Genomic DNA, 27,405 nt, shown 5'->3' with positions numbered 1-27,405 from the left:
GCTTCTTAGCGCCAGACCGCATGTGAAGCGGGATCAACCCCAGTCTTGCCTGGCAGGCAGTTGCTATCTTATTATCGTCCTGGAAACAGGAGTTGAAACACGATTTTTTTAGTCTCCTGGACCCTAGCGTTTTTGTGGGCGCCGGACGGGTTAGTTTTAGATGGCAAGCTCAGGTGTTATCTGGGCTGTAGAACAGAGCTCAATGTAAGAGTGCAGCAGGGCTCTATTACCGGAGGCCCACAAACAAGCAGAATGGGCTTTACGAGGCCTCGTGCATTGCACTGCTGGAGCCAGGGAAGAGCACAAGTAACCAGCTGCGCTGGGGCACTCAGCAAAACTACTGCCCAAAACAAAGCTGCGGCAGACCAAGCAAGCAGGCACAGACCCTTACCTTTAAAATAAAGGTCTTGCCATGGAAAGGAACTTCAATGGTGTAAACAACATCGCCGTACTCCTGTGCAAGAGAGGATCAAGCCACGTGTCACGTGCCAAACAGTTACAGCATCTTCCCGGCTCCCGCTGGGCCCCAGCTTCCGAGCGGGAGTTTGGATTCAAGAGGGATGTGTGATATGGGCAGGGGCTCTCTGCCCCAGATGCTGAGGGGAAGGGGTAGCTTTGCACGCTGCTCCTGCCCCACAGCACAATCTGAGTGTCTATGTTAGCCAGGAACTAGCCAACGGGCGCTGGGAGATTTGCGTTGTGGGGTGGGGGCAGCGTGGAATCTGGAGCAGGAAGACGCAGCGTTCCTAAGGGTCCCGCCTGGCAGCCTGTGGGCTGGATCCGGTGGCTTGGTGGGCACTAGCTACCTTATTTCACCAATGAATGCCTTTGAGCCTTCCCCACTCGGTCAACTGCAGCTCCACACCCTACCTGCAATTCCAGGCTAACCACACTCCTCCACCCGCTTGTGGGGGGGGCCCTGACTGATGGGTTCCTTCTTCTGTCCAACAGGAAGGTAATCGAACCTCCAATGAAATAAGAGGCAATTTACATCGAACTGAGCAGGAACAAAACTCCAAATTCAATCACGTCATAGTAACACTTGCTCATTCTTCACGGCGTAGCCAGACTGAGGAGGCCCTGGCGTTCCGGGGCTGTGCTGAGCCCTCCACGCACTTGGCAGGCGAGAGGGAAAATACTTGCATTGTTTTTTTCCAATTTCCAGTTTTCCTCCTGGGCGAGGATTTGGTCCACGACCGCCATTGCTTCTTTGCCTTGCTGGATGTATTCCTTCTCCTAGGAGAAAGCACAAATCTCCCCTCACGAGCAATCCTGCGGGGTGGATGGGTGGTTTTGCCATCGAGTGGCTGGGCAGCAGGAAGAGATATTCCACTACGACCCCTGCTGTAAATATTCTCCCTTCGCTCAGGGAGCAGAGGAAGCGCGTTGCAAGGACTCCAGCCCTGGCTGTGTCAGGGACCCATTCACGGTGTGTCTCAACAGTTGTTAACCCTTTCTTCCCAACACCTCTCCACACCAGTTTCACCAGATGAAATGGTACAAGCCACGAGGAGATCACTTCTGTCCCCTCACTGAGATGCAGCCACCTCTGGGGTGAAGCAGCAGCTGCTCAGCTACATGGCTGTGTTGGAAAGAATGCCAAGAATCTGGCTTCTGAGTGAAACGACCGTGGGGAGGTAGAAGGCTGTTACCTAAGCTGGAACTGGGTGAGAGAGTGGAGTCAACACCCCCTGCAGTAAGCGTAAGAGCAAAGGAGAGGGACTTCTGCCAGGGCCAGCACCCCCTGTAAGCCAAGAGTTTGGATGACGACCTGTGAAAGAGTCTGGCACCGTCCAGCTGGCAAGCAGAGTGCCCACAGCCAGCAGTGTGCTCCTACTGTGGTGCACAGAAAATTTATCCTGCCCATGGACGGAAAAAATTGGAGAGATCCCCGGCCAGGACCACTGACCCCTTTAAAAGCCAACTGAAGGGGGAGGAGAAGGTAACCCTTCCCCTCTTGATTTACTCAGCACCAGGCTGTGCTGGAGTAATTCACCCATTACTGCCCCGGACAGCCATGGAAGCCTGACACACAGACGCTAAGAACCGACAGTGGCTGAAGTGGATGTGCAAAATGAGAAGATTGCGGCTTCTGCGTTTACCTGTGAGGTTAACTCCCGCCCCGCGCCTTCGCCCTCAGAGTCAGCGTCCGACCCTAAAGAAAGGGACAGAGAGGGAGGAAGCAAGAGATCCTGTTGGTCAGACATTCGGAAGGGCAGGGCCCACATCCCTTCCCCACTGCCCCGTGCAGGATAGGCTGTGTTCTCTTACAGGAAGAGCAACAGTGGTGACAGTGGAAATGTTCCCATCCTCCAGCCCCCAATGCTGCTCCCATTCTGCAGCAAGCTAGGGAAGCGCTCAGCAACCTTGATCACCTCGCGGCACATGTCAGCACTTGTGATCATTTCGTGGCACACCCAATATCACACCCCATCTCGTGCCCCACCCGCTCTAACCACTGGGATAGACTCCCATCCTCCTCCCAGGAGGTAGGATAGAACCTGGAACTCCTGGCTGCTAATGTGACATGCTAACCACTAAGCTAGACTCCCACGATGCTCCCATGTTGGGGGAATGGAACCCAAGAGTCCTCGGTTCCAACCACCTGCTCTAACCACCACACTAGACTCCCACCTCCTGCTGAGTCCAGGAGGCAGTGGGGGAAATAGAGCCCAAGAGTCCTGGCTACCAACTGCCCTCCACTCTAGCCCCTAAACTTCCAATAGAACTTAGGACTCCTGGCTCCCAACCTGATGCTCTAACCACTACACTAGATGCTCACCCACTTCCCTCAAGTGGGTGGGGTGATAAAACCCAAGACAGCTCCCAGCGCTCTGCTCTAACCACTACGCTTGACTCCCATCTGGTGGGGTGAGGTAAATGGAACCCAAGAGTCCTGGCTCCCAGCCTCCCTCCTCTCTAACCAGCCCAGCCCCTACCAGTTAACTGGTTAAATATTGACATCCTTAGTATGAACTGTGCAGTTCTCTGGGTGCCCAGGATGGGACCTCTGTCCCTCCCAGAGCGACCTCAGATGGTGCTTCACAAACCCACCGTCCTGAGCCTGAAGCTTTGGTTTACATACAGGTGTTTGCACTTGACGTCCGACTTTCCTGGGCTACCAAAGCAGGTGGGTATTTCTCCACACCCCCGCCTCGCGCACAGCCAGGCCCAAAAACCTCTGCACATCCCCTTCCCCCAGCACTGGAAGCAAATGGGAGTTCGCAGCAGAGTACCAGGGCTTGGCGGCACTGCTCAAAGGTCGGTCTAATTAGACAGAACTCAGCGAGAACTCTGAAGAGGCAACAACAGGGAAGAGGAACCCCAGGGGATCCTGCCAGCTGAGAAAGGAACTCAGCCCTACATAAAGGTCACTGCATGCCAAGGAGAGGCAAAACCATTCGTCACCTGCCAAAGACTCGGGAGGGGAATAGAACTGCCCGTCAGAGAGGGCGCCAGAATACAGCAGAGGGCCCCGGGAGGCGACAGCCTGCGCAGCCAAGTACCCTAGGGAACCAAGACACACAAATCGTTAATACGTACAGGAGCCAGTTTGCGCCCAGCATCGAGTCCCTTCCCCGCCAGGTTAAAGGAGCCCCATTAACGAACAGGGCTTGGAACACAGCTCTGTCCTGGGACGCAGGCCGTCGGTGGGGGACTCGGCCCAGCCTGAAAGGAGCTGTCAGGCCTCGTTCCCTGACTTTTCATCTGAGACACAGCACTTTATCTGCATGGAGATCAAGGAGCACTTTTGCTTGTCAAATCCAAAGGTGATTAAGCACCTAATTAAATAAGAGCTTTCCCTCGAAGCAATGCAGAACACGCTGCTCATCCGAAAGGGACATTAAACACTGGATCGTTTTTCACCCGAAAGCCTCCTCTCAAGACTCAGCCATCCTCGGGTTTTTCCCCACCTAGCAATATGTTTGGGAGCACGTCTCGTGCCTCAAGTTCTCCCTGGGGTAGACCCCAACCTCCTCCCTCTGGCTAGGAGACGTGGGAGAGGAGGAGGTGTTCCTTTTGCAACCCCAAACACTGCCAACACAAGCACCCCAGCCTGGGCTGAGCACAAGGGACTGATTCTCAGGGAGGGTCAGCACCCACCTCTCCCAGTCACGTCCATGAGACCGTGGGGTGCTCGCCACCTTGGGAAACATCCTTGTGCTTAAGGCAAGAAGGGCCCATTAGCATTGAGCTGCTGTATTGCACGGTTTCCCAAACTGGGGGGGGGAGGGGGGGGGATCAGGTGACCCAGCCCCCCCCGCCCACCCAAATCACTCTCCCCACCTGAAGGGGCCTCTCAGCCCCTGCTGTTTTACGTGGATGACCCGGCACAGCTGCTATAAAAAGCAGGCAGCCAGCGAAGCCCACAGGGCACTACCTGCCTTCTGCAAATGAGAGTGAGTGTGGGATGCAGGGGAGGAGGATGGGGCTGGATGGAGGGCTGGTGGTGCCTGGCTTTGGGAGAGGGCTGGGGAGGGGCTCGGGTGGGTAGCCAGCCTGTGGGACTCTTGGGGCTCAGACAGCTGGCCCCAGCAGCGTGGGGCTTGGCGGTTCAGGCTGGTGGATGGTCACAGAAGCGTGGGGCTTGGGCGGCTCTGGATGGCAGATGGGTGGCTGGCCCTGGAAGCGTGGGGCTTGGGCAGGCGGCTAGTCCCAGCAGCACAGGACTCAGGCAGCTGGTGGTCAGGTGGCCCCAGTGGGTGGCGGGTGGCTGGTCCTGGCGGTGTGAGGCTCGGGCAGTGCAGGTCTCAGGCGGGTGGGCGGCTGGTGCGAGCAGCTCTGGAGGCTGGCACAGGGCTCTGGGAGCTGGCCAGCTGGGGCTGCACCAGGCAACTATAAGGGGGCCAAGAAAAAGTGATTTGTGCTTCTTTTTAAATTTTAAATAAAATTTTTATATCAAGTTTGTGTTTATTTTAAAATTACAAATTGAATTTTTTTTTTTTGGTTAAGGGGGGTTGGATGATGGTGGGGGGGCGTGAGGGTTTCTCAAAAATCAAAAGGATGCTGAAAAGGGGGGCATGATGCTGAAAAGTTTGAGAATCGCTGCTGTATTGTCTCCCTGTGAAATCCTCTCTCCACCACAATGCAGTCAGATGACGCAGCTTCTCTCTACATCCTGCCTAGAGGAAACATCTAATTCTGCTTCCGCCTTCCCCACGCCCAGCAGTGACAAGCTGGTGCCAAAGCCCCGGCAGCTGTGTTTACTCCAGCCACAGAGACAGCAAGAAACTCACATCGTTCCTCTTCTGCCTCTTGAGTCAAGACTTTAAAATCCAGGAACCAAGTTTCTAGCCAGGCGATCACGAAAGAGACGATGGGCAGGAGGTACCCGAAAGCCCCCTTGGCTAGCAGCTGGGGGAGGAAAGGAAAAGCAGAGTTTACATGGCCTGGGAAGTCACAGCAGGAGATCCCGTTAGAGCCCTGAGAGCAACTGACCTCTGAGAGAATCACCTTCACGATGAGGAAGGCACTGGACACCAGGGTAGTGACCTGGAAAAGGGAAGACAGTTACACAAATCTACTCGCCAGCTTCAGTTTAAAAAGAAAAAAGTTCAGTGCATTAAGAGAGGAAGTGGGACTACTTACCGCTATGACCCACCAGTGGCGCAGTTTGAAGAGCGCATACCCCAGAAGTAACACAGAGAATCGGAAAAAAGCCAAGACCTTTAAAAGCAAAAAGGCACAGATAAGGAGAGGCTTGTTACTATTTCCATTACGCTCACACCCAAAGGCTTCAGCTTGTCATACAGGGTGCTGCACAGACACAGCAAGACACAATAAGATCTTCTGAGCAAAGACAAGCTAAATAGACAAGAGGTAGGGCAGGGGTTACGTGGCAGATCAGTGGCAGAATTCAGCTGGGAAGCCACGACTCCTGAATTCCAGTCCATCAGCCCCGCTCCCTCCATCTTAGCGCGACAGATCTCTTTCCGTTCGGCTGTTCAGCATACTTACAAATATATCAAAGAAGGATGTTTTAAACTGGTATGCAATGATTTCAATCTCCAAGTTCTTCTGAATGCCATCGTTGGTCTGTAGGTTACAGAGATTGGAAACAGACAGCTGGTGAGCGTGTAGCTCAACAAATGAAGATTAAAAAAAAAAAATCAGATATTTCTGTTTCAACATTAGTCAGTGCAAGTTCCGGCTCAGGCTTGCGTGCTGAATCCATAAGTAGACTCATCAGCAAATGTGGAGGTGTGCATGTATGCAACAGTCCACTCCACTTCTACTTCACCGACTGTTCTGTGCTTAAGGCCATGTCAACACTACCGGGAAGATCAACCTGCTCAGGGTCGATCTTCCAGGGTTCGAGTGGCGCTCCTAGTCGAGCTGTGTGAAATCGACCCCGCTGCTCTGTCCCATGCTCCTCGCGATAGCAAGTCAACAGGAGAAACTTTCCCGTCAACCTTCCTCAGTGAGGATGGCCAGGTAAGGCGATTACAGATGTGTCGATTCTAGCTCCGCATCTGCTGTAGCTACACTCGCGCATCTGCAATTGACTTACCTGCCTAGCGTAGACCAAGCCTAAATAACAGACAGCAGGAGCAGCATGCAGATCTGTGGCGGCCAAGATGCTAGCCACATGTGGCTATTTGGCCAGCTGAATCTGGCTAGTTGGCTTGAACAATAAATATATTTTCAGAAAAATGTGGCTAGTTTCTTATCACTTCAGAACTGGTTGGCCATCACTGATGGAGATGCTTTAAGAGTGTGCTTGGGTCCTACAGGGTACTGATCCCCCCCACAACCCCCACTTTAAAAAAATAACACCCTTGGACACTGAAAACCAGCTTCCTTAAAGCAAAATGCTTTTGTTTCTCTCCCCTCTTGCCACCGGCGCCCCCCTTAGTCCTAAAGCTAACCAAGAACAATTTGCAATCTCGCGCCCACAGAACAAGTAGCCAGCTCGACTGATAGGATTTCAAACAAGCGCTTCCTCTTCTGAGCCCATTATCAGAAGCACGTCGTGAATGGGACCAAGAAAAGAACTGGTCTTCCGGAAAGGCCCACTGACTACAAAAGAACCCGGAAGGGGGTGTGATTGATGCTGCTTTCACAGAACGCCGCCTACGTAAGTAATTTTTTTTTTTCTTTTTCAAGTTGTTCCACACAAGAGCTCGTCAACTCTCCTTCAAGCTTGTTCCTATGACGAGTCATTCCCACGCTACCAGGAAAACACGCTCAAGAAGGAAGAAGTTAGCACTTATGAGTCAGCTCCCAGGTAAGCGTGCTGCGGCTTGGGACAGAGGGGCAAAAAGGAACCCTTTTCCAGTCGTTCTGTACAGGAATTCTATTATGAGCCTAGCAGCTTTTGTGTCAAGATGACTCTGCTTCAAAGCACACTTAAGGGCCTCCCACTGGGTCTTTTGTTCTATTTAAAAAAAACAAAACAAAAAAACCACAAATCCTATTTTAGAGGCTTGGAACTGTGGCTTATGAGAGACTGGATGGGTCAGGTAATTGGAACCAGCCTTCTACCTTCAGAGTATGGGGCGCAACACAATCCAGCTGGACTGGATGTTCTTGCAATCTGACAGCTGTTTCGCAGCCTACGAGAAACCAGTCAGCGGGTCTTCCTCCGAAACCGACAGCCACTCGCCGCGTAAAAGCCACCGCTGTGATGTGCGCCCTTTTGCTGGAGAGGCCAAGGGCTGACAAGGCAGCTATCAGAAAGCGCTCTCGAGAGACCAGGGCTGGGGCCCAGAGGAACAGAGCAGCGGTTCCGCACCATCGCTGTCTGTTCTGCAGCAAGAGACTTTCAAGTCTCCAGTGCTGGCAATCGAGCCTGCTTCACAGAGCTGCAGCTTTCCAATTCATTCCAAGATCCCACTTGACATGAGAGCTCACCCCAGCAGGGAAGGCGGGTGGGGGGATCTGGCCTAAATTTCTTGGGCAAAGTAAAATGTCTAAACAAGAGGCTGGTTTTGCAGTATTCCTTTAACTCAGGAACAGATGGGCTTAGACAATTCAAGTTTGCAGGCAAATGGTTCACTTAAATCAGACCTGAACAAGCAGCCAATACTGCACCAAGGAGAGAGCGCCACCAGTTTGTGAGTAACTGCAGAAACCTAGCAATTTTCACAACAGCGCAACTGAACCTCAACATTTTCAAACCTTCAGCTTTTGGGCTCAAGGCCCAGAGGTTACCATTCAGTCCCAGGTAAGGGCAAAGTCACAAGCCAACATCACTGGGAGCCAAGCTGGCACTTGAAAAAATTGGATAGCTTGCACATCAGGTTTATTTCCATGAGCCATGCTGGAAGTAAAGCCAAGAGATTCCCCCCACCTGCTCACGTTCAGCCAGCCCTGGACAAGAGCAATACCACAGGATCAAGGGAATTCACAGAAGATGGGCCTCACAAGAAGTTTCTACTGCAACCGTAACTTTTGAAACACTGGCTGTTCATTTCCCTGCTCCTGTGGTCCCTTCAGTACAACTCACCTCACTTCCTGGGAGCAGCCTGAACTGAGCAGCTGACTGAGATAACCTGCTAAGTGCCACCTCTGAACCAGGTAAACAGGACATGAAGATACCAGCTGATAAGTCCTCCCAGGATCCAGTCACAATAAATAAGGCCAGACCAATAAAGGCTCCACATCTAATTGCAGATGCACCTTTGTTCACTTCCTTTCTGCTCTTATCTTCACACAACAGACCAGCAGCATGTGCAGCTTCAAAGATCAGCTGCCTGAGAGGTTTAAAACCAGCCCAGACAGGGTACGAAAAGCTGCAGTATAAGGGATAATAATGCTGATCTGACTGGGTGAGGGGGGGCAGAGAACTGGTGATTTAACAGGTCCCAAGCAGTGTTCCTGTAAGCTGAGCACTAGTGTGTGGCTATCCAGGATTGATTCAAATACCACCCCGTGGATTAGTAGAGTGCACATCTGTACATGCCTTCGTGCACACAACAGAATTTATTCCACACCCAGAAGGAAAGAGAGGAAACATTGGTCACAACCCTCCTTTTTCTTACTAGAACTCGTTCATTAACACAGTGGCTCCTGCAGTTTCCAACTGCACGTGTGTAAGTGGGAAGTCTCTCTCTGCAAAGCTTGCCCTTGCTATCGCTTGGCACAGGGCAGAGAACACCACAAGACAGGCAGAGACCAGCAGTCCTAGGAAGAATGCAATAGAGGAGGTTGGTCAGAACAGAGCAGGGGCTCAGGCTGAGCAAGGCAGCTAGCCACAGGATCTCAGAACAGGCTGCCTTCCAGCTGGGATGGGAGCACGTGTGTGGCTCAGCTGCTGCTTTTCTGACCACTTGTTAATATCAAGAGCAAGGCCACTGTGTGTTCTGTGCCAAGCCCAGGGACCTATTTGTAACAGCTTTACAGACCAGATCCTCAGCTAGTATGAAGGGTGCAGCACCCTGGAAATCAGCTGAGGGGCTGGTCCTCAGCTCTCAGAATAGGGCATTAGCATGGATGGACAGTACTCCAAAAACCAACAGGAGCGACACTCTCACTGCTTCCCTGCTCGAAAGGATCCAGGACTCACGTTCAGCTCAATGATCCACAGCAGAGACACAAACAGCAGGTCAAAGGTGACAAAGAGGCAGAAAGTCCTTCGGACGTCCGAGATGGCTCTCCTCCTCTCTGGGGTGAAGTAATAGTGTGGGGAGAAGACCTGGCTCTGAGAGAGGGAGGTGCTCATGGAGGCAATGGCTGGGAGGCTCCGCTCCAGGTCCTGCTGCCAGTCTCTGGGCTTGCTCATCCTCAGCTGAAACAATGAGGTGCATCAGTGACTGAGGCAGCATCCAGGAGTGTGTCACCGTATCACCTGTAGGGAAGATAAAGGGGACCTTTAGACACACAAAAGGACGCATGGTGCTTTACGAGCCAAGGCTGTTCCCCCTCAACGCCTCGCAGCCCCAAAGGACACCAAGCTACGAGACTGACAACTCCAATGTAGTCATCCTGCTGAGATGATCTACAGCACGAACAGCAACTGGCTACTCCCTGCACTTTGGGGGGCGGGGGCGGAAAATCACTCCCATCCAACAGAATTCCCCCAGCTGTAAGTCATAGCTAGCAGAGAGGCCAACCTTTGCTCTTTGGTTTATGGGAGCTCTTATGTCATCAGCCAAAAGCGTTTGGGTTATTTTTCCTGACCTGGTTCAGGCTCATCCTCCCAGCCTGTCAACATGGGCAGGAACCTTTCCTGCCTCCCCCCTGCTCCCCAGGATTCCCCAGACTCTTACTTAGGGGGCCTGAAAATGATTCAAAGAGAATCACTACAGTCACAAAGCCCCATTTCAAACCACAGTAAATTTGCCCATGTGATTTTTTGGGGAGCAGGGGCACCCTTATTCTGGGAGGTATTAACAGGAGTGCTGTGAGCGAGACACGAGACGTCACTCTTCCGCTTTATTCTGTGCGGATTAGGCCTCAGCTGGAGTATTGTGTCCAGTTCTGGGCACCACGTTTCACAAAGGATGTGCAGATGTGGATGTGTGTCTACCGTTCTCTGCACTCCTTGCTCAGAGCGTGGTCATCAGCACAGAAAACTTGCTTGTTTGCTTCTTCAATCTTAGCCTTTGCCTCCAATGCAATCGGTGTGCCACGGCATCTGGGAAAGACGCACTGGAGATGTTTTTGCAGAGGCACAGACACAGGAAATGGATCCATAACTACAAGACTCTGGGACCAATCCTAAGGCATCCAGCTGCAGTGGAAGAACTCAGTCTAGTGGATGTAGGGGCTTCCCAAGGCTAAATGTTTCATGCTGCTCTTGGATATTCACGTTACATTGCTCCATTGGCTGCCCATTCTATTTACAGAAGCATGGCGTGTGTTTGAGTGTTCCCTGTGCACCTGAGTCAGATCTGCAGACTATACAGACCCTTCTCAAAACTCCTGTTAGACCCACAAATGAGGTGGGTTTTATTCAGCCGAGTGTACCGACAACCCTGATGGACAAGTTCCGACGGCAGTGTCATTACCGCCTATGCACAGTGGAGAGAACAGCTGAGTTTTCACACCCAAAGAACGGCTGGAGGGCTGGGCATTTAGAATAAACCTGTGAACAGAGTCTGATCAGAAAGACAGTAAGACCCTAGCTGTCCTACAACACGTACCCCTGCCACTTTTTGCACTGTAATAGTTTTCCTCTCGTGTGTGTCAGCAGAAAGAGACCATATGTTTAACTCTGGAAGGTTTTGCGATACCGCTACCTACAAACCACCAAGATGCAATAATTTGTAAAGGCTGGGCGCGACTGGCCAGTGAGACAGTTACTGCAGTGCTACAGGGGCTTGTTAACATTTTCAGTATGACTGCATTGATCTAATGTGATAGGGAGCAGCGGGAAAAGAAAACAACTGTGCAAAAGATCTAGATAAGAACCCCCCAGCCAATGCCCAGGCACAAGGCAAGGGGGCAGGCTGTGAGCTTTGAAGAGCCTGTCTCCCAGGAAGCTGCAAGTCAGGAGCCTGGAGAAGAGAAAGGAGTTACAGAGCCACTTGTCAACAGCTATGTATGGAGACAGGCTGTCAGAGAGCATATGCAGAGCGAATCTGAAGACACTGGGCCCTCCCACGCCCTGGGAATAACAAAGCCTGTCAGGGTGTTTTATTGTTTAAGACGTTTTCTCTCAAATGCTTTTGTTCTAAATGACTTCTTGCAGTAAACGGGCTTTCTGGTCACTGCACTAACCACGGTCCTGGCTCCAGGCCTCCTGGCTGGCATGGGGTGGGATGGGGTGGGGTTGGAAGCACAAGGAGGGCACGTGCATAGGGGCCTGGCATTTCAGCGGCAGTAGCTGGGAGCTCTGGGCCCCTTTGAAATGCCAGGGGGGCATCGTTCCACTGCACCACATGGCTTCTGAGGGCTGGGGGAGGAGGCCAGCTCCGTGCTCTAGGAGGCACGATGAGCTGACTGGCCTTGCCCCTTCTGCCAAGGCTACTCCCCTTCTGGGGGCGCGGAGCCCCCCACACCTCATCCCTAGGCCCACGGTGGCCTTCGCCTCCACTGCATTGCCCTCATGGGAAATAAAGCTGCCAGGTCTGAGCCTATGGCAATGTAGTTAGGGCACAGTGGGTTACTTATATTGGACATTGGCTGTCATTCTTGTTAATTTCACGGCTCTGTTCCCAGCTGGGCTAGGCCCACCTGACTTCCCACTCACCACTAGGAGCACATCTACTGCCTGGAGGCTTCTGCCTTGCCCCCGGAGTTCGGAGTAGAGGCCGAGCTCCCAGCAGTGGGAGCCAGGGTCCTAGAGACTGGGGACATGGGTTCCTGACAGCAGGGAGCAAGGACCCCAGAACCCCGCAGCCCATACTGTCAGCCCCTAACACCACCTCCCAAGCCACAGGAGAGCTCCTGGGGGGGGATGCCCACAACTGCCACAACACACGTAGCATGAACACGTTCCACCGCAGTAAACACAGTGGCTGTTGCCATTCAATTTAGGGAGTCTCAAGTTTCTAGTGTAACCCAGCCCTATGTGCGACCTTCTGAGGCCATCACAATTAGTACCAGGGACCTGCAATCTTGAGCCTGGTCTGAGACTGGGGGAAATCAGGAGGTTTCCCTAAACCAGGAGATAGCTCAAGGCTTGAAAACAGCAGCACCTGAAGAAATCAAGTTATCCCCAAGCTACAATTTGCCCAGTAATTGTGACTGGTACCCAAGGTTCCTGCTAACTTTTTCCATCCATGGGCAGAATAAATTTTGTTACATGCACTAAGGCATGTGCAAATGTGCACCACCAACAGAAACATCACATTGTTCATGGTGTGTGGCTGGGGGTGCTCTGCTAATCAGCCGGATGGCACTTGACTCTCTCCTGGAGAGACACCCGAGGACTCAGCTTACAGGAACACTGTCGGTACTTATAAACATGGTTCAAATATGTTTTTCCTGTGAATATAGTCACTAAGCCTCCATGTTTGAACACTGCTGGTGCTCCATCACATGCCTCAGCTGTGCAAATCATTGCAGGAGAAGGCGGGCCAAGGAGGGAACGAACACGGAGGCTCACAAGTCACTTTTGCAGTTTCGTTTCTGACACCAGCAGCACTTTAGAAGAAAGATGTCACATTGTATAAGCAGCAGGAACAAGCCTTTCCATGCTAGGAGCGAAGGGCAAGAAGAACCTCCAAATTAAAAAAGTTAAGACATCTGTGAGTGCTAAATAATGGATTGCCTTGCATACATGGTGTCTCCTTCCCCTAGGCACTTTGCACTTCCAGTCCTCTGCAACTTTTCAGTACTTTACAATCATCTAGCAATTCCATGCTGCCAACACAGACAGAATGACCCCTCAAGCCCCTGTTTACTGGGAGGAATATGGGATGAAAAGTAACTTGCCCACAATCACACGCCATCTCAACTAAGTTTAGTAATTCCTGCCACTGCCTTTTAAGACAAAGCCAAAACATACCTCTTTGCCCTGTGGATGTGCCTGTTTTTAGACTTGACCTGCTAGGAGACCACCACACTGCAGGGTTTTTCAGAAATCACTTAATTTTGACGTTCTAACATCGAAATACGTTATTTCTGGAAAGAGCCTTCACACTGCAAGAGCCTTTCCAAATCAAGTGTTCACATCAGAGACCCCTACTTTGAAATAAGAGCGGGATGGGAGGCCTCCCGGGAGGCCAATTAAATTGGGATTACCTCTGCTTAGTATGCACCGAGTCCATTTTGAAACTGAGGGGGTGGGCGAAAGCCGTTTGTCTTGGTGGAGTTACTATTTTGGGTTAAACGCCCTGTTATTCCAGAATAACGAGCTCTGAAGCGTGGACGCAAGGGGGTTTTCCCCCCCCAGAAAAGAGGCCTCCTTCTTCCGCTGCATCCTATAAACCCAGTGTAGACAAGCCCTGATAAAAAACCATGAGGAGAAACTAGAGAGTTCACTTGCCCTCTGAGGTGGAAAGAGCAAGCAGAATCTTGCAAATGTGTATTAAATCCTGCTAGAAACAGATCTGAGGCAAAGAGGGCTTCTCGTTGCCAAACAATTCTGAACATAGGAGTTCTACTGCACAGGGACAATAAAGCTTAAGATATTGTAGAATTCGGAGAAGCAAGTGAGTACATAAATTCATTGCAAGGGCTGATGGGATGCCTTTCTTTTCTTGGTGCTACCAACATGGGATTGTTCCATTAACCAGTGATGGGGTTTGGAGAAGGAACAGAATTGTGCCAGAGGGCTTTTGTTTTTGTTTGTTTTGCACAAGCTTTCTTGTGTGTGAAAGATTAATTACTGAGTATCCTAATGCTCTATTACATATTTATATATTCCCCGAAGTCTCTCTTTTTGTAACAGGATGTCGGTTCAATCTGGGGGGAGACAGAGCGAGCTTTGTGGAGTGCTCAAGAGGTGATGCTCGAATACCAAACAAGACAGGAATTGAGAAAAAAATAGCAGGGAGAAGAGAAATAGCACTCGCTGTCAGGAGAAATCCCACTGGCAAGGAGACCATGCTCAGAAAAGGCAGTGGGAAACTAAAATGCCCTTTTGATACATGCCCCATTCAAAAAACGGTGTTAACATTACTGAAGTCTTGGAGAAAGGGGGTTATTTTTCCTACTCCTCAAAGTTCCTGTTTCAGGCATGGACCCTGCACTGAAATAATCCACTAAGCCACTTTTCCTCTCTGATGAGCAAGTGTTTCTAGTGATTACAGCAGGAATTTGAGACACAGGAGAGCTCATGCATCCAATACAAGGTACTTGTCTTAATTCTCAAGACCTTTAATGATCTATCCCCATCATCTCCCATTTACTGATCAAGATATTGATTCCCACCTCCACCTATTGCCAACTTGTTAGATTTTCAAACAAACACCATCAGGCTTTCCCCTGCTGCATTCATGCCACACGCGCGACCTTCTGAGTCCGTCACACTTAGTACCATTCTCACTTACAGACAGCCCCACGAACTGGAACCACACACCCCACACCAGAAGCACTAACCCAAGAAACAGTCCCTGTAATAAACCCTACTACCAGTTCTGTCCACACAGTTATTCTAGTGACACAATCACAGGACCAAACCACATCAGCCACACCAATCCAGGGATCCTTCACCTGCACGTCTATTAATGTGATACGTGCCATCAGGTGCCAGCAACGCCCCCTTGCCATGTATATTGGACTAACCGGACAGTCTCTATGTAAGAGACTAGACAGACGAATCAGACATCAAGAATGGCAACATACAAAAACGAGGGGAGAACATTTTAACCTTCCTGGACCCACAATTACAGACTTGAAAGTTGCCGCCCTCATGCAAAAATAAACTTCAGAACCAGGTTGCTATGTGAAAGGGCTGTGCTGGAATTCACACGCAAACTGGATGCCATCAGAATGGGTCTGAATAGGGACTAGGAATGGCTCTCTCATTACAATAAGTAATCTTGTTCTTTAGGTATTCTCACCTTCATTTCCAACCTTGATTAAACTGGCTCCTAAGTAACCCTCCTACCTCTGTATCCCTACTCTATTTTTCTTTCACTTGATGCTTCTCAGGAAGTGAGCTGCAATTCATCTGTTAGTCTGTAAGGTGCTACTGGACTCCTCATTGTTTTTGCTGAAACAGACTAATGCAGCTCCCTCTGATAGCTGCAGGCATTTACTTCACTGTCCTCCACTAAATCCCTCCAGAAACTCCCCTTTGCTGGGACGATTACAAAAGAGGGTCATTCATCAGCTCAGGCCACTGCCTGTTCTTCCAGTTCATATCCTTGTGTTCCCACTTCTGTTGGCATCCACTTGATGTTTCTCAGCTCACGCTCTTGGAGACAGAGAATGTCTTTTTGCTGTTTGTACAGCACCTGGCGCAACCGGGTTCCGGTCTGTGACGGGGGCTGCTCAATGCTACTACATACAAGAGATAATAAAAATCCAGCTCTGCCAGTGACTGTGTGGCTGTGCGTGAGTCACTCAGGGAAGCTGGGATAGCTATTATGACCTCTGTATAGGTAAAGCCTACCTCATGCAGCTGTGTTGCAAGAATTAAATGGTGTTTATATGGTGCTTTTATGTGCTAAGCAACAACGTCTAGACATACCAAGAACTCACATACAGTCCTTACCTTCCAAGTGAAATGGGACACATCTCACCCTAGCCAGCAGCAGATCAACATTTTCAACACAAAGACACCTCAGGATTCAGGCAGCCTCCGTCTACAAGTCAACTGAACAACAAAACTTTTGTTGTTCACTGGTGCTAAAACTCTTCCCTCCCCCCCCATGCCCCATGTTTTGCAGCAGCAAGTGCTAGTGGAAACAGGCTTTGTTAGCAAAAGGAACATGCAGCTCATGTGGGTAGAAGCACACGGTCAGCAAAATGCAGACAAACAGCAGCTTAACTGCCAAAAGCTGTGTGGCGCAGCCAGAACCTCAGATTAGCCAGGGCTGTTTGCACATCTGAGAGGCCCAAGCCTGGAAGAGCAAATGCTGCGGCAGATCAGGGTTTAGGCACGCTGGCAAAGTGGGTCACATTGTGCCTGTCCACACTATTCTGGGCTCTTGCCAGCCCCTCCTTTTTGTCAGCGGTGAGCTGGCCCAAGAATGTGAATAGGAAGCAAACCTGTCAGACTTTTCAAGCAACGGATAAAAGGTAAGAAAGCGCCAAGCACAAACAACACACCCAGTGCCTTTCAGGAAGCTCTGTCCTCAGAGGCCGAAAGTGCTAAAACACACAGATGCGATAACCCGAGAGAGAGAGACCTGTGTCAAAATCCTGCAGGGGGTTCGTATTCAAGTGCGGTTATGCCATACCCTACACGCTGCACATATAGACACTTCATGCTTCACATGTCAACATCCATTTGAACAGCCTTGTTTTTTGCTGACTCAAGTGTGTTTGCACATTAATGACATGTCTTGCAATAAGAAGATAGTCTAGAAAGCGTTTCTCTTTGCCTCTCACTCCCGAGGCTGCCGATTACCGATGTGTGTTCTCAGCTCATAAAATGGCTCTATGAGCTAATTCACAAGTCACCTCCTTTGATAGATGCAGAGTTTACACCAAATGCTGTGTCTGAAGACAAACTGTCTCAAGAGACTATTAGACATGGATCCTTTCAAAGATGCAAACCACAGAGGATTTACTAGAACTTTAAAAAAAAAAAAGTGCTGGATTCCCCAGAGGACTGTCATGTTTTTAAATGTAACCATCACTATCCCTCCCAATAAAGGAAATAAATCCACATTGCAGATTTCTCCATTTCTTTGCTAGAGCGACACAGAGTCTACAGCTCAGATCTCTCCCTCGCAGGATCGCAGAAAGGCAATTTTGTTAACACACAGCAATTACATTTTTGATCATAATCATTAGCACTTACACACCACTTTACAAACGTTAATTAATGTTCAACACCCCAGAAGGCAGGTACAGATTATCTACTGAATGCACTTTCCCTTGCTGCTGGAATCTTATTAAGACCCGAGGTTTTGAGAGCAAACTTTTGCAGCTCGTCTTTAAGGTCTTTCAGGACAAGTTAGCATCCGTGCCATGTTTCTGAAGACTACCTGCTGGATCATATTAGATACTTGTGGCTGGTAACACCCCCAAAATGCTAGGGCCAGTCCCAAAGAGCTAACATTGGGAAGTGAGACAAAAGACAAGGATGGAGGGAGGCAATTAGCAAAGTAGCACGGTAGTCATCTGGTTCCCTGCACCAGTCTGTTAGTACAGAACTTTTCCTTTCCACACAAGCTTTGGGTGGGGGGTTCAGCCTCCCAAAAACCACTACAAACACTGTTAACAACTGGACTGTTACTTAAAGAGGAGGGTCTCTGAGACTGGTGGGCTGGAGTGAGCTTGTGAAGTAGCTGAAGAAGTGCGGGAGATGTTTGCAGAAGTGCAACAGGGAAGAAGTCCTCCCCTGGGAGCCTTTGCAAAGAGCATGGCCTGTTGGAAGGGTGAGCTGGGGTCAGAGCTGAGCGTAAGTAACTTTGCACTCCACAAAAAATGTTATTTTGGTGCCTTCTCCCCATCACCTCTGCTCCCCTGAGGAGCCTAAGCCCATCTTTCATGGGCCACCTCCAATCCTGCTTGCTCAGAGGATGTTTTTCCACAGCATGGGCTCACAAGAAACTGCCTACTGCAGGGACAGAGTCCCTCTGGAGTAGAACCCTTCCCAGATCCAGTGGTGCCCCAGGCAGGTGCCTTCCAGCCTAGGTCTCATTCCTCCCCCCAGCTGGCTCCCTGACCTCCGAATTTCGCTTGGAAAGCAAGAGGAGGAAGGGCAGTGCAGGGGAATCAGCAATCCCGCATCATGCTTCCAATACAACACTGCTAAAAAGCCAGTATTCTATTAACCCAGAGAAGAACTCAAAGCCTCAGACTCTGGGGGCCTGGTGCGTCTCAAGAAAGCCCTGCTTGGGAGGGACAAACATGTAACAAGGCCACATAGTAGGGATGTAATTGAATATCTAGTTACACAACCAACCAAAAAGCATCTGCTTAGTGGTTGGTGTTACCAGTACTTGCAGGGCTTACTCCCCCAGTAAACAAGAAGTGGCTTAGCCCCTTCCCTGCTCGCATCAGGAGCAGGCAGTTTCCCCCACTTTGCCACTCAGCATTTACAAGGCTGAGCCGACACACAGGCTGACTCAGCTTCTGTCCCCGCCCCACCTCCCGCACCTCTGCCGCTCTGCATTTAAAAGGGTGAGACACACACCGGCTGGCGCAGCTTCTGACCCCACCATGGAGCTCAGGCTCTTCCCCCCACCCTTTGCTGACAGCAGCAAGGCTGTGTGGGGGGGGGGTCATTACCTAGTTCCCTCCCAAACAAGGTGACACCCCTCACATAACAGGCATAATACTAATCAAAGGTGGGTTCATTTGAGGGGCTTCATTTCCCTCTGCCAAGTTAAGAGGGTGCAGACAGGCCCTTTTTCCCCTCCAGTAACACCCCTTTTCCTCAGCAGTCACAATCCCACAGATGAGACAAATTGCCCTCAGTGTCAGCCATGACATACTCCTTAGCAGGAGGCTGTTTCCACAGCTGATTCTCCTTCCCCTACCCAGTGGGGCTTTCCACCACTGAACTAGACACTCCCTGCAGACCTTGGGGCCTGACACTCATGTGACTTACCAACAATCAAGCACCTGATGTTACAAGAGGTTAATCAAAACCCATGACTGCGCCCTGTTATTAAGCCAGGGCAGAACTCAGCCTCAAGACCCATTGATCCTGGTTCAGCTCACGCAAGCCTTGCCTGGGAGGGACAAACATGCACAAAGGCCACATAACAGCGCAGGCTGGAGAGGCGAGTCACCTCTTCCCAAACAAGCAGAACAGCGAACTTTAAGCCACTGTATCTCTGGAGCTTCGTTCACCAGCAAGGGCAGTAGGCAGACCAGGCTAGGGCTTCTCAGCTGCAGCATTCACACACTAGGTCAGAGGCCTTTTGAAAACAATTCACTCGTGGTTACCCAGTCACACGAGTGGTGACTCAGCAGCCGCATGGGAAGGGCAGGCAAGCTTCCTTCCATCCTCCACATCCCGACTTCCTCCAGCTATGACTCCACCAACCAGACCAGGCAGCAGCAGCCGTTCTAACCATCCAGGGAACTGGATCCAAATGCAGGTGTTTGAACCTGGTGTTCTGATACAGGCACATGGGTATTAAAGCCTCAGGGAGTCAGGAGTCAAATGAGCTGTCAACGTTGCCCCAAAGAGTGACAGCAGTGTGAATTCATTGTTTACAATTTACACTTCTAATTATTGGATATATTATATATTTTTCTCACAGCAAAATGACAGCCCACATATTATTGTGTCAACTACAATTGGTTAATGCCATAGTCAAAGCATCCAGCTTGGTTAATAATTAAATCATACAGGGTGTTAATATTCTGTGTTGCAAAGGGCTCAGTCTCACTGATCTAGCAGAATGATGGGGTGATCCCCCCCAGAAAGAACTGCCCTCAGGGAATTTAATCTCAGCGTGCACGAGAGCCTGCCTCCAAAACCGCACGTTCTGACCCCACTGATCCCAAAGGTAGCGCACTCCCTCGCCTTCCTTGGGGGCGGAAAACTTGTACAGAGCATGCCGTGTGACTCACCATCCCTGCCAACTCTTTGGGCGACCTCCTGCTGTCTTGGTAGCGCCACCCCTATTTACTGCCCGAAACCCGCCGGTCCCAGAGCATGGCGTAGAGTGGCTGCTTTCAAAGGGCTGTACTAATTGCAGAAAGACACTATAAAGACAGATGGCACTTCACCACCATGCCCTGCGACTCCGGGATCAAAACAGCCCCCTCACAAAGCTCACGGCTCACCCCATTTTTCCTACAGCACTTGAAACCTGCAGGGAAAAAAAAAAAAAAAAAAAAATCAGGATTGCACTAGACAGCCACATCTAGGTTCCTTCTTTACTGAACGCTACAATAGCCTGTCTGCTTCCAATTTGCAGTCACCCCCCGTGCAGCCACCTCATTAGCCCTTCACACTATCAAAACAATTTTCAGAAGACTTCAGTGGCAACTTAATCATGTGAACCTCTGATTCACACCAGCTCCATCGAGCTCTCTGATCACAGCAATTCTGAGTCCGGGTCTATCCTCCCCAACTCCCTGGAGTTTACTGTCTGACACCGACCACTTCCTTCCCATCCCTGTGCCTGCAAGTCAGCAGGAAAAAAAAAAAAAAACAACCAAAAACCAAAAAACACAAACCACACACCCTGCCTAAGTATTCAGGAAGGCTGATTTCCATGCCACTGCAGATCAGCTGTGAAACACCAAGGTGCAGACTGGCAACTCGAGGTCTCACAACTGTGTGATGAAACCTGAAGGTCTGATGTAATTAGTCACTGTTTTTATTAACGACACCCAGCAGCTGCCACCTCGAGTTTGGAGCCCGACCTTAATGAGGAGACTATCAGGGCCTCATGTGAAGGTTAGAATTAAACATGAACCAGATCATGTTTGTCTGGAAGTAGGCTTAGGCCATGACTCCATTAAGTTTCTGGCCTCTGGCAGTGACTAATATCCAAGGCTTTTAAAGGAAATAAAATTCACCGGCTAGCCACAAAATACTCCTGGCATTAAGTGACTCAGGGCTGGAGAACTTTCATGACCCCACCAAGCCACTGTAGCACTTCCGATGTTATCGTGAAGCCTTGGGTAAAACACTTTGTGCCACCAGCTTCCTGGAACCGTGACTGCCACAGACTGACTTCACTCCATGCCAAGTAGCATTTCCTTTTAATCATTTAAATGTAATCTGCCATTCATTTTACCAAGAGACCACTTATTCACTCAAGGGCTTGCCTTCAGTTTGCACACTGCTCAGAAGAGGGAGGCATGGGTGTACTTGTCTATGACGTTTCATGCACCCAGCAGCAGTGCAACATTAATACCACACACTCTCCCAGGGGTGGCTGTGTTAGTCTGCAGCCTCACAAAAAATAAGCAGCCCTGTAGCGCTGTAAAGACTAAGTTGTATTTATTGGTAATGAGCTTTCATGGCTAAGACCCACTTCCATCTGGACAAATCTGATGAAGTGGGTCTTAGCCATGAAAGCTCATTACCTAACAAAATTGTTAGCCTTTGAGGTGCCACAGGCCTGCTTGCTTTTTGTGACAATACGGCTACGTCTACACGTGCACCCAACTTCGAAATAGCTTATTTCGATGTTGCGACATCGAAATAGGCTATTTCGATGAATAACGTCTACACGTCCTCCAGGGCTGGCAACGTCGATGTTCAACTTCGACGTTGCTCAGCCCAACATCGAAATAGGCACAGCGAGGGAACGTCTACACGCCAAAGTAGCACACATCGAAATAAGGGAGCCAGGCACAGCTGCAGACAGGGTCACGGGGCGGACTCAACAGCAAGTCGCTCCCTTAAAGGGCCCCTCCCAGACACACTTTCATCAAACAGTGCAAGATACACAGAGCCAACAACTAGTTGCAGACCCTGTATATGCAGCACGGACCCCCAGCTGCAGCAGCAGCAGCCAGAAGCCCTGGGCTAAGGGCTGCTGCCCACGGTGACCACAGAGCCCCGCAAGGGCTGGAGAGAGAGTCTCTCTCAACCCCCCAGCTGATTGCCGCCATGGAGGACCCCGCTATTTCGATGTTGCGGGACGCGGATCGTCTACACGTCCCTACTTCGATGTTGAACGTCGAAGTAGGGCACTATTCCCATCCGCTCATGGGGTTAGCGACTTCGACGTCTCGCCGCCTAACGTCGATTTCAACTTCGAAATAGCGCCCAACACGTGTAGACGTGACGGGCGCTATTTCGAAGTTACTGCCGCTACTTCGAAGTAGCGTGCACGTGTAGACGCAGCTTACACAAGATTGCATTGTTTTTTTTAAATGGAGATTTCAGAAGCTCCTCTCCCTTGCGTCCTTTACAACAGCATGATCACATGCGACACAAATGCTTTGTAAGATTTAGGTTTTGTCTACACTTAAAAGTTCAAAGCACAGCCACCGCAGTCCTTGAACGCCGTAGCATGGCCACAGCAGGAATGCTGGGAGAGAGTTCTCCCAGCACTCTAAATAAAACACCTCCACAAAGGGAGCAGCCAACTGAACATCCTCCCCCCAGCCACAGCAAATCACAGTGCTGTAAAACGCCAGTGTAAAGCCGAGCCTCCAACTCCGCAGCCAGCTTACGCTGGTGTTTTACAGTGCTGTAACTTGCTGCGCTCGGGCGAGGGGGTATTTTTTCACCCCCTTGAGCCACAAAGCTGCAACGCTGTAAAGTGGCAGTGTAGCCCTGAAGAACGTTACGTTGGTTGATTCATATAAAGTTCTGCCAGACCTTGACCACCGTTCCTGCAGGTTGGGCGTAGTTGCGACAGTCACCACAAAGTCAGGTCGCTTTGCTCATGCGGTTGTCAGGGCCAAAGCACACCTTTCACTGTTTGCTTTCCGGCAGATCACCCAAAAGCTTACCGCACCAGGTGAGCTTCAGTTCAGTGTGACGCTGCGTGACAAACAGCTGCATTCTAATACCGTGATGTCTTCCAGCACTCAGGTTCGGACAATATTCACAACAGCACCAAGTCAAAAATCATTAGCAGCAATGGTGAAAGCAGACACACCCAACACATCTGCTGTACAGAGATCCTGGGGCAGGCAAGATGTGTCAACATAGTTTGGGCCTGAGGGAAAGCAGGCGATTCCCTAAAAGTCCTACCCTCCAGCCTGGTTCTTAGCTCAAAAATTGAGGACAGCTATGATGCAAAACTAAGCGGAGAGCCATAAAGGCTCTGAGATGACGACTACACATTGCACAGGAAAACACGTTAACTAACAAGATTTTAAGCATGACTGAGTAGCTAATGGAGACAGGACAGGTTAGGATTGATCACTACCAGCAAAGCTTTTTTTAAAACACGAATGTCTGACCTCATCAAGGACAAAACTGCATTGACTAATAGGAAATACATTTCCCAGAATGAGTCATTCTTCTGGTATAAACATAGTCAGACCCCTGTGAAATGCCTACATACCCTCAGAAAACTGAAACAATAGTAGTATTTAGACCTTAAAAAAAAAAAAAAAAACAGTACCAAGTAAAAACAAAAACAAAGACTTTACTCTGACAAACTGCCCTGCCAAGGCAGCCTGCAGCTGTTTGGATCACTCATTTGCCTGCATAGTTCAGGGTCATCATGTTTTTCAACACAAGCCTCTAAAAATAGAATATTCCACTGAACCAGCCACCACTACAAGAGCACAGGCCTTTCATGTTATAGATGAGTGATTATTACATAGCTTTATCAGCACTGGCAGTCACAGCAAGCTCTTGGGATATTCCTGGCTTTTCCCTTCTGGTAAGCGGGGTTAAACGGTCTACAAATCAGGACCTCTAAGCTGGTCCCAGCTCTACCACTTGGTGTGACCTCAAGCAAATCGCTTCATCTCAGTATGCATTAGTTTTCCCATCTGTAGACAGGATATGATACCACTTTCAAGCAATGTTGAGAGGCTTAACTAGTTAATATTTATAATAGCACCCTGAGGTCTTTGGATGGAACGTAAAGTAGTATTAGTAAACACTGCTACTGCTTTTAGCGCCACATCTCTCTGCCTCTGTATGCTCCTAATAAACGTTTACCGTCCACAGAGCTTTCTCCTCTCCTGTTTATTGTCACCACCGCCAAAAAAACACATCAGCTAGTTTTAAGCCACTTAAATGTAACAGTGCCCTTGGCAAATTAGCGCATAAAGCAGCTTTGGAGAGATTTGATTTAAAAATCAGAAAAATCATTGGCAATCATCAGTTCCTCCCTCCTCCCAAACATCAAATTCCATTGTCAATCAAGATTTACAGCGAGAACATTCAGCTATGGCACAGCTTTTCTTTAGACAGCTGGTGACCCTTGCTTGCACTCTGTTTTATGTGGTAATCAATAACTAATGTGGAATATGATCAAGTGTGATTTAACCCATTGGTTCTACCTGTCTTTAGCAGGTTGCAACCTCTCCCCATGCCTTTTGTCTAGCCAGACCATAAGCACTTTGGGGCAGGGACAGTATTTCTACATATCAGAATTCACCATCCTCACTGCTGTAGCCTGGGTCTGATGCCCGGTCCGGAACACAGCCTCACCTTTTATGTTCTTAACTATATTATTATTGCTTCTTTTTAATCCTGTAGCATCTAGAAGCCAAAAATTAATTTAAAAGTAGGATCTGAGACAGAGGTCAGCAACCCCCTGGAACCAGTGCCAAGAGTGGCACCTGAGCCAATCTTCATTGGCAGGTGAAGAGGGAACTAAGTGCCACTCCTCCTCCCCCATGCAGCCAGGAGCTTGCTCAAAGCCATGCTTGCTGCCTGTGGCTTAACAAAAGATCAGTTTATGCTACCAACCACCACCCAAAAGTAAAGCTCTGCATCTTTATTTATGAATGAAGGTGTTGTAAGTGGGACTATTAGTGACTTTAAAAAGTCTCACCAGCACTTGGACTGTAGAGGTCAAAAGATCAAATTTCAGCACTCCATCTCAAACGTTGCTGACCGCGACCTAAGGGATGAGAGGGTAGAGGTAGGCTCAGGACATGTGGGTTTAAATCCCTGTTTAGCTCCAGACTTCCTGCATAATCTTGGGGGGGGGCGGGGAACCAACTTCCACTTAGGAATAATATTTTCCTGCCTCACAGTGATGTTGCAAAGCTATATCATGAGATGAGGAACATTTAAGAACCTAAATAGAGAGACTGGAGCTCTGTTATGCTAGATAAACAGAATAAGGAACAGCTCCTGCCTTAACTGATCAATAATTTAAATTATACAGCCCCAAGCACAACGGGGCATCAGTCCCGAACACAATCTCATGCTACACTGCAATACCAAAAGTGAGAGTATCACGGGTTTTTAAAAAAAAAAAATCCTGCTAGGGACAAAACACGTAAAAGGGTAAAATCTGGCTCAGATTTTAAGTTTCATGAGAGTTTAAAAATTGCAATAGAATCCGAACACATTTGCCTGAATGGCTGAAGCCAATCTTCACAGAACTGAAAAAAACTTGTGGAAGTGATACAAGACTGACTGGAAAGAGTAAAGATTTTCATAAGTTATCTGTTCAGATTTTTAAATCTATAATTGTGAATCAGTATCACAATGAAGTTTGAAATAAAATCTGCTACTCATAGAAGTTGGGGATAAAAATCTAGACTCTGAGCCCACAGTGGTAGCTGGTACCAAGGGACCAGAGCTTCTCAGAGCCTTCTCGGGACTAAAAGTGAAGAGAGAATATGAAGGTTCTTATGTTCTTAAGGTGGTGCATTAGTAACAACTAATGAGAGGAGTCTCTGTTATATGGAGCTGCCTTGTTGAGGAGTGGGAGAGGCGATACAAACCACCTGTCCCTCCCACAGACCTTGAAGCAATTTCCAAAGGGGAACTAATTACCTAAACACACACACAAAAACTGAAGTACACAGAGGGCTAGGACTTGCCCAGTCACTCAGTAGTTGAGCCAGGAGTCCAGCCCCAAAGCCTTGAACACTGTTACCTGTGTCACCCACAGAGATGTGTTGTGGGAATCAGTGGACTGCTATTTCTCCGCTCCAAACTAGCTGCCTTTTCAGGTGGCAAACAGGCAGAGGGCACAATAAGGACAACAAACAAATGACCACCAAAGCATCACCAAGACCATGAAAAGGAGCCAGCTGGAGCCAATGGACAACAGTGCTGAACAGAAGAAGCTGATGCTCAGGGATCCCCATACAGCTCGGAGGCTCAGTTCGAGCCAGACTGGACCTACTAACCAGTGCCCCCTCACACCACCGCCATGGTGGGCACAGACCACAGTCTGCAACCCTGGATCCCTTTGGGGAGAGCCTGAGCACTGACACAGAGACAGCCTGACAAGGGGGGGCGGAGGGATGGGAAGAAGCACTGGACAGACACTAAAGTTACACCTACACGTGAAGCCTACTTCGAAGGAGCCTATTTCGATGTGGAGACATCGAAACAGTCTATTTCGATGAATAACGTCTACACGTCCTCCAGGGCTGGCAACATCGACGTTCAACATCGACGTTGCGCAGCACCACATCGAAATAGGCGCTGCGAGGGAACGTCTACACGCCAAAGTAGCACACATCGAAATACGGGTGCCAGGCACAGCTGCAGACAGGGTCACAGGGCCGACTCAACAGCAAGCCGCTCCCTTAAAGGGCCCCTCCCAGACACAGTTGCACTAAACAACACAAGATCCACAGAGCCGACAACTGGTTGCAGACCCTGTGCCTGCAGCATGGATCCCCAGCTGCAGCAGCAGCAGCCAGAAGCCCTGGGCTATGGGCTGCTGCACACGGTGACCATAGAGCCCCGCAGGGCCTGGAGAGAGAGCGTCTCTCAACCCCCCAGCTGATGGCCGCCATGGCGGACCCCGCTATTTCGATGTTGCGGGACGCGGATCGTCTACACGGTCCCTACTTCGACGTTCAACTTCGAAGTCGGGCGCTATTCCGATCCCCTCATGGGGTTAGCGGCTTCGACGTCTCGCCGCCTAACGTCGATGTTAACGTCGAAATAGCGCCCGACGCGTGTAGCTGTGACGGGCGCTACTCCGAAGTAGCGTGCACGTGAGAAGGGAATAAAAGCACAGACAAGGGAGTATGAGGGCAGAGACACCAAGTGGAGGGGAGGACGGACGGACGGACGGACAGACACCAGGCGAGGGGGAAGACAAAGGGCCATGGGGGCAGACACAGAGGGGAGCGGGCAGGCTAGGAGGGCCCCTGCCACAGGCAGATGGAAAAAAGGAAGTGGGGCAGAGGGACAGACAGAAGCATGGGACTGGGGAGACAGACGGACTTGCCCTGGGGGGAGGGGAGACAGACAGACGAACAGGTGGGGGAGAGGAGGGAACAGGCACATGGATGAGCGGGGGGGGGAGGGATGAAGCAGCGGAACGGACAGACGGACACGGGGGGGGGTGTTGAGGACAGACGGAC

The 27,405-nt window shown here is 50.0% G+C and overlaps 1 protein-coding gene across 9 annotated transcripts in view; it reads right to left on the bottom strand.

Annotated features, from left to right (window-relative positions):
• The window catches only part of STARD3 (StAR related lipid transfer domain containing 3), a 35,528-nt gene that overhangs the window by 7,998 nt on the left and 125 nt on the right, over window positions 1-27,405 (bottom strand). Inside the window, exons 1-14 of one of the 9 annotated variants that reach the window (XM_074979096.1) lie at window positions 25,956-26,196; window positions 24,897-24,965; window positions 20,038-20,279; window positions 19,405-19,577; window positions 16,052-16,153; window positions 9,509-9,790; window positions 5,959-6,036; window positions 5,590-5,667; window positions 5,440-5,493; window positions 5,238-5,355; window positions 3,409-3,507; window positions 2,103-2,155; window positions 1,144-1,236; window positions 392-454 (exon numbers count right to left, since the gene is read on the bottom strand). In XM_074979096.1, coding sequence (XP_074835197.1) covers window positions 392-454; window positions 1,144-1,236; window positions 2,103-2,155; window positions 3,409-3,507; window positions 5,238-5,355; window positions 5,440-5,493; window positions 5,590-5,667; window positions 5,959-6,036; window positions 9,509-9,724 — 852 coding nt within the window. In that variant the 5' untranslated portion in view covers window positions 9,725-9,790; window positions 16,052-16,153; window positions 19,405-19,577; ... (1 more) ...; window positions 24,897-24,965; window positions 25,956-26,196. Of the gene's footprint in view, window positions 1-391; window positions 455-1,143; window positions 1,237-2,102; window positions 2,156-3,408; window positions 3,508-5,237; window positions 5,356-5,439; window positions 5,494-5,589; window positions 5,668-5,958; window positions 6,037-9,508; window positions 9,791-16,051; window positions 16,154-19,404; window positions 19,578-20,037; window positions 20,280-24,896; window positions 24,966-25,955; window positions 26,197-27,405 lie in introns of those variants that run through there. The other 8 variants (XM_074979094.1, XM_074979101.1, XM_074979095.1 and 5 more) reach the window with 8 other exon arrangements.

This window comes from Carettochelys insculpta, chromosome 28, assembly GCF_033958435.1.
Source record: "Carettochelys insculpta isolate YL-2023 chromosome 28, ASM3395843v1, whole genome shotgun sequence".
Taxonomy (NCBI): Eukaryota; Metazoa; Chordata; order Testudines; family Carettochelyidae; genus Carettochelys; species Carettochelys insculpta.
The sequence above is the reverse complement of the archived record's forward strand: the minus strand, read 5'-3'. Positions and strand labels throughout refer to the sequence as shown.